General features: G+C 33.5%; 1 protein-coding gene across 4 annotated transcripts in view; it reads left to right on the forward strand.

The window, feature by feature from the left end:
• The window catches only part of PCDH7 (protocadherin 7), a 466,821-nt gene that overhangs the window by 197,925 nt on the left and 256,752 nt on the right, over window positions 1-12,144 (forward strand). For 3 of the 4 annotated variants that reach the window (XM_031943109.1, XM_031943111.1, XM_031943112.1), the window contains exon 2: window positions 6,486-6,702. In XM_031943109.1, coding sequence (XP_031798969.1) covers window positions 6,486-6,702 — 217 coding nt within the window. The remainder of the gene's footprint in view (window positions 1-6,485; window positions 6,703-12,144) is intronic. The other variant, XM_031943110.1, reaches the window with a different exon arrangement.

Here is a 12,144-nt window from a genome sequence, read left to right on the forward strand (position 1 = left end):
TCTGTATCTGGCTCTGCTATCCTTGCAATGGTCATCCTATTCTTCTCCTCCCATAAATAGATGGTAGCCAAATATTGAATAAGACAGGAATCTATAATTCCTTGGGCTTAACATTGCTAATTTTTTTCATTTTATTACTCCTATTTTTACATGGGTATCTGAAGTTGATGCTGTTGTAATTCATTATTCCCCTGTGATTCTTTCTGGAAATTATTGACTACTTCCTCTATTTAAAAATGTCATATCTGTTGTTTTTAAAAGTATAAACCAACTTTTTAAAAAATCTATTTCTCTTTATTTCCTTCAAAATTCAATTTAAAATTTTTGGTGAATTTAGAGTTTATTGCCACATACATTCTTTCTATAGTATTGTGGGGTCATTAGTTTGGAACTGAAAAGATCTTTAGCAGTCAGACCATATACTTCATTTTATAGAAGAGGGAACTAAGATCTAAATGTACACGAAGAAATAGAAAGTGGTGAAGCCAGAATCTGAACCCCTTCTCCTCTGATATCAAATTTAAATTTAGTACATCTTGTATTAACCCTATTAGTGGTAATCAGTTGTGAGACTTATCCTGTCCTCTGCCAATAATCCATTGCTTGCCCTGGGCAAAAAAAAAAAGCAAATTCTCTCCTGAAATTATCTAGTCACTTTTCACAGCCTAACTATGCCTACAAAGTCAAAACATTCAACGGGAAGATGAAATCATCAGTATCTCTAAGTCCTTCAGTTTTCTACATGGTACTTCAAAGTCACTTTTGATACCTCTTAGAATTCCCTTAATCTTCCATTTGTTCTCAAATAAATCAGTGAAAGTGGGCAGCAACAAGTAAAGGGGTCAACCCAAATGACCTGTGAGGTTCCTTTCAGCAGAATATATGAAGCCATGAAATTATAATGAGATTTTTGTACTCTTCTTTATTTCTCAGATAAATTTCTGTGTCTTTGATATTGAATCACTCCCTGGTCACCTCTGCTTCATTAAATCCTAAATTCCTTTAAGATATATCTCAAATATAAGACCTAATCCTTCTGCCCAGTTGCTGCTATCTCTTTCCATTGTTTAAATAATTTTTAATATATTTTATTTATATACATTATATTTGTATTTTAAATTTTATTGTTCTAAATGCATCCCCTTCTCTCAAGGGATAGAAATCCGCTTAAAGACAGGGACAATTTCACTCTGGTCTTTGTATCACCAGCACATAACAAAATCCCACATATAAGAGGTGCTTAAAAACATGCTTTGGATGAATGATTCAGTGAATGTTCTCTAGGAGAACAGCACTAGTTCAGATTAACCACATAATGTGTACATGTAGCTCCTACTTTCTCTTTCCGTAGGGAGGTGCCAGCTCTTTTGATGAGGTTTTCCTTTCTGAGGAAACTCACAGAATTGCTGGTGACCTTCCTGGATTACTTCCTCCATAATTTCTTCAAAACTTTCATCTCTGCTAATGACAGAGTAGGGGAACATTTCTCAAGCACTTTATCATTATCTCCTAGAAGACTGTCTTAAAGAACAAAGAAGCTGAATTAGCCTTAGACATAACAAGTCACTTAACACATATCCTGGAGATTATTGGAATAGGACTGGGAATTATCAGTTCCTCAATCTCAAAACATATTAGTCTCTATTGATTCTAATTCTAAATTTCCCTGAATACTGAGTGCTTCTGATTGTATTACACCATTCTCCCCTACTTGTGAATTTACTAAATTTATGGATAATAGACACAGAGTCAATCACTTGTCTACAAGTTTACAAGACACACACACACACACACACACACACACGCACACGCACACGCACACAATCTGTTTCCTTTTTCGTCTTCACTCACCATCTACTGACAAATGTAATGTGAAATTAGCATCATGACCTATGTTGCATAACTAGAATTTTAAAATACATCTATTATATTTCCAATTGGAAAAATGTGTGTAGAATTATTTTATCTCATGTCTCCTAAATGTTCTTCCCCCCCACAAATTTTAGATGGGTGTATTTCCTAAAATTTTGCTTAGTATTGCAGATCTTATTGTGCAGCTGAAAGAATGGCATTTTGCCAAAATGCTATAAAAAGCGAGCTCATGAGTCAGTGATACAGAACCACTATTATAATGCAGTCCTCTAATATGATATTGCAATTTAAGGGTACAGAAGATAGTTGAATTTTTCATGAACTACTGTATTAAATAATCTACTTTTGTCTGAATATAAATTTCATTCATCTAAAGAATCTGCGGTAAAAGTAGAAGCACACTTAGGTAAAATAAAAGTATAAATGAATTTGTGTTTGCAAATAGTAATACTGCTTTAAGAATCAATATTCTGTATTCTAGTGTGAACGTGATAAAAGTGGTCCATTTCTATCATCGGAACTACCATCCATGTGTGTAGGAAAGTTTAGTTTTATCCTGTAATTATTTCCTTTCCCTTAGTTCTCAGATTTATCAAAGGCCTATTGATTTGACTCCATTAAGCATCTTACATCTCTTTCCTTAGTTTCCCTTGTCATTATATTTCCCTTGTCATTAACCAAATATAGACCTTAATCCACACTTCTATGGACTATTGCAATTTAATATTTTGAGTTTCTATTCTTTCTAGTCTTTCCTTTAAACTACCGGAATAATTATTCTTTTGCCTGGATTGGATTCTATCACCCCAAAGTTTTCTATTATGTCCTATTATCCATTGAATTAAGTTCAGGTTCCTTTGACTTGCATTCATAGCTTTCTACAATCTGTCACCACCCTTCTTTTTAATTTATAAATATGTAAAAGAGGCTTATTTAAGTTCCATAAAGTTTGTTGCCATGTTTAATGTAGAATTTACATTTTGGTGAAAACCTAGAATAGTACAGATAAGGAAAAAATCCTAAAAATGTCATCAGTAATAAGTTCTTCAGAAAAGTTATTTTCTGTCCATAAACATGGACAATAAACATCATCCTTTAGAATGTGAACAGCGAATCTGTCAACAATCATCTAAAAACATAAACTATAATATTTATATCTCAGAGTGAATTATCTAATTGTCCTGTGGACTTTGCTTTGTTGTATGTATGTGATTTTTAAGTATTTCTTCATTTGTATTGAACATATTTTTTTCTGAAATAGGACAATAGGAACTTTAAAAAAATTATTTGGCAAATATTAAACATAAAATTGATTTGAAAAATATTTTCCAATTCTCCTGACATGAGCATTGCTATTGTGTCTTAAAACCAGTAGCTTGCCCAACTGTCCTTGTTTTCTCTTCCATGAAGCTCAACTTAAGAATATAAATTCTATATGCAGAGAATTATGCAGGGCAACATGTAGTTCATTGACTTTTTGACTTTTATTTTTTTTTCCTTTTTATTTCAAGGTGTTCTTGTAGTTTTACTTTGTACTGTTAATAATTATTTGGGGATTTGCACATCCAAGTTGTACATTCACTGAATTACATTATTATCTATCCTGTATCTATGCATTATAACTGCAACACTCCCAATCCCATATACCCCACCAATTATCTTTTTTTTTTTTTTAAATAAAGCTTTTTATTTACAAAACATATGCACGGGTAATTTTTCAACATTGACTCTTGCAAAGCCTTCTGTTCCAGATTATCCCCTCCTAGCCCCCACTCCCTCCCCTAGATGGCAGGTAGTACAATACGTGTTAAATATGTGAAAATATATGTTAAATCCAATATATGTACACATATTTATACAGTTATTTTACTGCACAAGAAAAAAAATCAGATCAAGAAGGAAAAAAAAACTGAGAAAGAAAACAAAATGCAAGCAGACAATAGCAGAGAGAGTGAGAATGCTGTGTTGTGATCCACACTCAGTTCCCACAGTCTCTCTCTGGGTGCAGATGTCTCTCTTCATCACAAGACCATTGGAACTGGCCTGAATCATCTCATTGTTAAAGAGAGCCATGTCCATCAAAACTGATCATTGTTTAGTCTTGTTGCCGTTTTCAATGATCTCCCGGTTCTGCTCATTTCACTTAGCATCAGTTCATGTAAGTCTCTCTAGGCCTATCCCACCAATTATCTAGTCTCTTGTCAAAAAATGAAATGACTTTAATCTGGCATAGTTTGTTATTCATGAGTTTATGTTAACTCTTTATGATCATTTCCTTTTCAAGATATTAATTATCCCTTTTTTTAAATAAAATATTCCAAATTGCTACCAGAAATCAAAGCCAAGTTCATTGATCTATGAAAAACAGATTCCATCCTCATCTATGGCCTTTAAAAAAATTGAGATAATATTTGCTGTTTCCTAAATTTATGACATTTTTTGCTTTTTTTCTGTAATCTTTCAGAGATTACTAATAGAGGCTCAATAATCATGATTACCAGTCTTTCAGTCCTTTTTGGGGCCTAATAACTTATCAAAGGTACCTAGGTGTTTGTTTGTTTTTTTTAACTATCTCCATCTTTATATCAGATTTCAATTCCCTTTGAGCTATTTTTATTAAGAATTTTGCAACAGAAGGGCTTGTTCCTTAGCAGGGAAAACAAAAGAAAATTTAGTGGTTCTGATTTATCACCATCATCGGTTATCATTATTTCATTCACCCCGAACATTGGTCCTGTTCATTACTTGATTCTTTTTTCGTCCCCAATATAGCGATTTCTTCCTTTCAATCTTTGACCTGTCCAATCAATCTTTAGCAACAGGGCTAGTACATGGAATAACATCTGGACATGATTATGCCATTTCCTTAGTTGTTCAAAAAACCTAGTTGTTGCTATTGACCACTAAAAATTGACAACTAAATGAACTAAATGATCCCAAGGGAGCCCTGAACCTGTAGTCGGAAAACTCTGAATTCAAATTTTACCTTAGACATTTAATAGCCATGTGGCCTTGGGCAAAATACTTACCTTCTGTCTACCCCAGCTTCTTCATGTCTAAAATACAAATATATGCAGCTACCTTGTCAAGATGTTGTCAGGATCAAATGAGGTCGTTTCTGTAAGGTACTAGTACAATACTTGGTACATAGTAATTTAGTAAAGTTCTTTCCTTCCTTCCAATTACTATAATTCAAATTCTTTATGAGATTATTATTTAAAGTATTTTGTGTTCACTCTCTGCTACATATTAACTGATCAACTCATTGTCCTCTGATCTATTTTTTCCTTCCTCTTCCCTATTTTTATATGTCTCTACCTGGAATTGCAACAGTTTTTAGTTGTTGACCTTATTCTTTTTTTCTAAACCTCAGTTCAAGCACCAGTTCTTCCAATATCATTTCCTTGATTCTAAATCTATAGATTTAGATTTAGGTTATCTTTCTCTTCACGAATTTCTCAAATGCAGTTGTTTGGCTTTTTCTATACACTTAATAATTTTCTAACATATTATAATAATTCTGTTCAACTTAGTTTTTAATAGACTGTGAACTACTTAAGGTCAAGTACTGTATTTATTTCCATCTTTCCATCTCATAAATAATTAATACATGTTTACTGAATTGGTTATCTTTTGTCTCCAATATTGGAGACAATTTGTCATATTTTAATGGCTACTTCTTTCCGTGCTAAAGATTATGAATCCAACCATCCTGTATACCTGGTGTATGTTTTCCTCTGTAAATCCCCTAGATTTCTCCATTTAATCTTATAGGGGCTTCCTAGCAATAACTTACTAGTGTCTAGATGCTAGTGTTGTCCTTAAACCGGTCAATGAATGTCTTCGCTCATACACTACGACTAGCACATTTTTCCATCTTTTAAAATCCAAGGTAAAATCCACACAGATATATCTAATACTTTAGTAAACATGTCTATAATGGTCAATATTTCAATCCGTTGTCATAAATTTGCTATGAATTGTACTGTTTGTAAAGCCTTGATTGTTTATGAGAGCTAAATATGGCCAACCACAGACAAACAACATGGAGACTAGCTGTCACAAGTGCTAAAAAAAATTAGCATGTTTTATTTTGCATTAATGCTATTCCCAGAAGTTTCTACTAGATTGTGAGTTCTTTGAAAATAACGATCATTTTGTTTTGGTTTTAACCTTTCTTTGCATCCCCCGTTCTTGGGAGAGCACTTGCCACATAATAGGTACCCAATAAATCCATATTGACTTGACTTGTTGACTTCCAAAATTACAGGCAGCCATTTTTGCAGATAATTTCTATATTAACTTCTGTATTCTATAATAATCTATATTCTATATATTATAGTTATACAGGAAAGACAGATTCTAAAATTATCAAGTATGAATTTTTTCTTATGTCAATCAAGATTTTTATGTGGGCTTTTATCCAATATTGCTTTTTTTCTTTCTGAAATCTGTACCAAACGATAGCACCTAATTCATTAAATGTTTTAAAAGATTGACCATTTTTACCTCCTTAGTAAGTTGTAGGCATTGCTGTACTTAATTCATGTTTTAAAAATCAATGATTTCCACGCCTTCCCATTTAGTGACATTCAGAATCTTTTCTCTTGCAGCCATTTCGTAGAGTGACGTTTTCTGTTGTGAGTCAGCCTCAGGACCCACATCAGGGGTCATTGCAGAGTTGCTATGACAGCGGGCTGGAGGAGTCCGAAACACCAAGCAGTAAGAGTTCATCAGGGCCAAGACTGGGTGCCCTTCCACTCCCAGAGGACAACTATGAGAGGACTACGCCGGATGGCAGTGTTGGTGAGGCAGAGCATATGGAAAATGGTAGGGCCAAACACAACATTCACACGCATAATCACGCTAGAGAGCCATAATAAGTAGACTTGTGGAAAGGCCAGTCTAAAACTACCATAAAATAGTTTAAACTAAACAATTTTATTTTAAAATGACAAGGTTTGTTAAAAAGCAGGGATATCAAATAAGGAATCATAACTCTACAAATAAAATCAACTGAAATTGTTCCGTTATCTTAAAACTATTCCTCTGAAACAGTAAATTTACTAATAAAAATGTCAGTGAAGCAGCCAACATGGAGGAAGCAATCCAGGCACAATTCTTTATAACCGAAACCGAGAAAGCTCATGTATTTGTTTTCTTCTATTCATTTTTGTCATGCAACTATTTCTTCGATTGCAAATGTCCAGTCTTACTGAAGGAAAATAACAATGAAAACACCTTGCTCAACTCTCACTTTTTCCCAGGCATTAAGAGAAGTGTTTTCAAAAATTATATTTGACTTCAGCTAGATGCTGCGAGAGTCAGAGGAGGAGAACCAAGTTACCCGTAAATTATGACAATCCTAGTAGAATCTGCCACTTGAATGCAATATTCAAATTTATCTAGCAAGGAAAGAAACACCTTTTTTCCCCCTCATTATGAGGTGTTGGATTCGTATTCTTTTACATTAGAAAAAAGCAATAGTAAATATTTAGTGGAAGTTTCATGTATGAAAAGAAATCATTGAGAAACATAACACTTTAAAAAATTCTCCAAGACACATACTAGATTTTATTTTCAGGCCATATACGTTCCTAGGCCCCAAATAATAGGTTTTTGCTAGTCTGTAGAATGCTGAAGTTTTGATTATTTTTGTAATTATTTCAAATGTATGTATATACATATATCTATCTAGGTAGGAAAATGTGTTTACATGTAGGAGGAAGGAGAATTTCAAGTAGTTTGACTATAGTACAAAATCAAAAGTTAGCTTTAGAAGAATTCAGTAATTGGCTTAACACTTAGTGATCATCCTTCCCTGTTCCATCCCCAAATTGAAATAAAACTTTCCTTTTAAAAGTATATTGTTTTCTGTAGCCAAAATATGTAAATTAACAAATATTTTAGAAATAAAAAATCGATATATTTTTATACAGCAACTTTGAAATTGGGCATTATAGTACAGAAAGGAATAACTGACCGAGAATGAAATTATTATTAAAGTTAATCTCATTAAATAATTATTTTGACAACATTCACCATTATTGTTTGGCTGAGTAGGTCTGATCTTGGATCTAATGATTGATGGTCCATGTTGTTTAATTATTCAGGGTTCAAATTGGCATTTTGCCTTATGGCTACGAAGGCATGCTTATCTGTGTGTATGATAGTGTGTATTTATATGGGTAGAAAGAGGTTGTTATGTTGCTGCTTTTAAGCTGAAGAGCCCTTTGGAGCCACACTTGATAGATTTTAAGAAGTTTTTTCATTTTAAATTGAAATGCCGATGACTGTGTAGTTAAGATATATGTTGACAATCACTTGGCCAGTGATAAGGTTCCTCTGGAAAACTGTCACATATATTTAGAAGAAGACAGCATTGACATACATATTATGAATTTAAACTAATCTTTAGTTTTCACCAATAGCTTTCATTGAACATAAAGATTTTCTTAATCCATTGAGAAGTCTATAAAGGACAAAATATTCATTTGTGTGTTATTTTGGTTCTTCGAAGACATTTTGTTTGATTAGAGAATAGATTTAGACTCTTGACTATTGTAATCTAAATCATCTTCAAGTTACCTTGATGGTTTTTAGTTCATGTATGGGTATTCGATTTCTTTGAAAAAGAATTATGAAAATGATTCATCAAAACATAACTATGCCACATATATGTTATGTTTTAGAAATATGCCATAGGATAAGTAACAGGTGAGACCATCATTAGGGAAAATACTTTTCAGGTGACATTCTTAATTGTTTATTAAAAACAAAAAGTCAGAATCACTTTATTTTGAGCTCCGACAAAAGTGGGGGCTTTCCTCAAGAACGTGATCCTTCTGGTCTTGGGATTTTGCTGTTGCTTTTGAAATTTTGCATTTATATAGTAGCTTGTCATCTGCTTTGCAGAAATTCTTTTAGCAGTGATCTATAGGTAATGACAGAAGGAGATAGGATGTACTTCAGTTTCTCTAAATGGAGCAGTTGACATTTGAGGGAGAGTTTTGTTAGGTCCAAGTTTTCTAGTTACTTGTCTTACAGCTGTAAAGTACAATTGAATTGCTGAGATTCTGGTAATTTCATCTTTCATATTAATGGATCATTCTGGCATAAATAGATTTGGAATTGAAACCTGTCAGGTATTCATTTGTCATATTTAATTGGAATCCAGGTAATCTAGAGTGTCTTGCTTGGTTAGGTTTTAATCAGGATTTGTATTGGATTTCCATGGATTTTCCATGAAAAGACCATTTTGGATTCTGTCCTTGTTTTTAATTGGTATTACTTCCAATATTTAGCATTTCATTCCAACATGTGGGGAACAATGCAGTGATAACTAATTGCTTTGGCTTTACTTTCATTTTAAAGTTTGAAAAGATAATTTACAGGACAGAAATATAAAGCCTTTTAGTGTTACAGTGCATCCTATTCATAAATGGGGAGAACTAATGAAAACAAGTTATTATAATGGCAGAGTATGGGAAAAGAAAATACCCGAAACCTTAGAAAATTGAAAGGACGGAGTAATGAAGCACATCTCAGTGGTAAATCAAAGGTCTTTTGCACCTTTTTATTTGGCAGAATCAGGTGCAGATAGTAAACCATTAAGTTCTGGGACTTTAAATAAGCTATATACTATATTACATCTGCAGTGGGTGTTAATTGTAGAATAACAAATTAATCAATAAGCAGTTTTTTTCAAATCCACAGTAGACACTGTGGCAGGTGCTGAGGATACGAAGACAAAGTAGTCCCTACCTTCAAATAGCTTCTATTAGAGCATTCTGACCTTCCATTTATATTTGGTGGTAGAGGATGGTAAAAGGAATACAACATGATTGCTTGTAGCCTGAATGTGAAAACGTACTATTAGGAGATGCATGAGTTGGTAGGACTAGGCAAAGCAGATCTCATCTAAAAAAGGAGAAAATCCCAGTATTCTATTAATACTGAAGGTTATTGGAAGGCTTTGAACAGAGATGGTATCAAACTAAAAGACCAAATTGCTAATTAATTTAATGAAGTATTAAGCATCCTTGTTCCTTCCTCCTTCAATCCTTCTCCATAAGTACCACATTTTGAAGATCTAGGTTTTTCCCCATCCTTGTGATCATGTTTTCCCCTTATCCCACATGTGCACACAGCTGAAATTCATTGCTTTGCTTTACTCTGGTGTACATACTCTGATTTATAACTAATATTATAGTTTATAATTAATATTATATAATATATCATATATCATATATTATATAATAAATAATATATAGTTAATAATATAATATTATAATAGATATTATAATAATATAGATTTGAGGTCTACAGTAGGAATCAGAATAACTAGAGCCTAGTCCTGTGTTATTTGGTACTAAAGAAATAACCCCTGACTTTAACTTTAGTTTCTTTATCTAGACAGTTAGAGCTTTGGTCTCCAAGACTATTTCTAGCCCCTACATTCTATACTCTCTACCAAATTGATATTCACCCTTGTATCTCTTCTCTCTAGTTCTAGGCTATGTCTACTTCTATGGTGACAGTTACTTATACCGATGAATTAGTATGGATAACCTAAAGGCAACTCCAGACCTTCTTCTGCTCCCTAATAGCCTCTATGCAGATGATAAATTTGTTATTTAAGCCCAATGAATAATGGGACCTTCTCTCCAGGTTGGAGGGGGAGATAGAGACATTGACAGATATTAACAAAGAATATATTAAGACAGATTGAGTATTGTTGGACCTTCGTTAAAGTATACCGTGTAAGCGCAATGCCTTACACATAGGGTAAGTTATAGGAGAGTGTAGGTCAAATATTGACTATCCTTTTAAAAACCTTCAAAATGTTGGTTTCCCCTATCCATCCTCTTCTGTATCTTGGACTTAGTGGATGTTTTCTAGGTAAAAAACTGTAAAAGATGAAAAACAAAACACATTTCCATTTGTTGGGTGTAATTTTGCCAATAATATCCCCTAGGAAATCAAGGATATTGAGTACTTGCTATCCAAAATAGACAGTGGCGTATTTACGAAATCAAAGCAGAGTGATTTCAATGACATTTAACACAGACATGGATGATGTGTCTGATTTCTCTTGTTAAAATAGCTAGCTTTTTAGGTCTCCATTGTTTTTAATCATGACTTTTCTACTTATTTAAGGCAGGTTTCTCAAAATAATTTAAATGATGTCAGAAAGTCAGCCATTGCAACATCTTAATTAATTTTAGTACTTCTTCATTCACTTTTTGCTTTGTGTGAATTTGTGTCTTCACACATTAATATTTATAAAAATCTTATCTTCCTTTTTTTTTTGTTTGTAAGGAAAATGATCATGATAATATAGTCATTTGGGGGTTACATTTACTTGATGTTCCACATACTTGTTCCTTCATTTCTATAACAATGAAATTATTATTAGTTCTATGTTGACATCATTTAGTCCACAAACATTTGTTAAGTGACTGCTTTGTGTAAGGCATGAGGTTATGTGCTAGAGATTTACAGCAAGAACTGAATCATATATGACTTCAAATAGCTGATTGTTTGGTATGGGGTTGGGAAGAAGTCATGAGTGTATATTTAACTATGAAATGAGAGTGAGATGAGTTAAGTCAGAGGTCCATGATGAAATACTCTAAGACTTCTAAGGAAGTAGAGCTTATTTTCACCAGAGAACAATGGATATGGGTAAAAAGAAACATTTGAGTGAAATTATCAGGGTGCCCCATTTAGAAGAATTCTATAGCAGTATGGATTGAAAAGGGTTTAGAGTAGATCAGGAAAACAAGTTAGGAGGCAATTGCAATGGTTTAGATGAGAGAAGATGAACATCTGAACAAAGGTGATTGCAACTGATGTGAGAAGGGGAGAAAAGGCAAAGGATATTGTGAAGGTAGATAAAATCTGAAGCTTTCAAAAACTGATTATGTGTAGAGTGAAGGAAAGAGATGAGTTCAAGCTGACTTCCGAGTTATCAGGCTGGGCAATGGGGAGAATAGGCTTGCCATAAATAGAAAGAGATGTTAGGGAGAGGTCCAGATTTTGGAGGAAGATGATGAGTTCATCTCTGTACATCTTGAGTTTGAGATGCTTTTGCACATCCAGGTGGAGCGATCCAGAAGGGAACTATAAATGCAGGACCTGAGTACTGGACCAAGTTTGGTAGCGATGGACATGGAGATTTGGGTGTTGTCTACACAGTAATTTTGAAAAAAGAGAGAGTGTGTGTGTTGGTGAGATCATTAAGCAAGAGAATATATATTGGGGGAGAGG

The sequence above is a fragment of the Sarcophilus harrisii genome, chromosome 6 (assembly GCF_902635505.1).
Source record: "Sarcophilus harrisii chromosome 6, mSarHar1.11, whole genome shotgun sequence".
Lineage (NCBI taxonomy): Eukaryota > Metazoa > Chordata > Mammalia > Dasyuromorphia > Dasyuridae > Sarcophilus > Sarcophilus harrisii.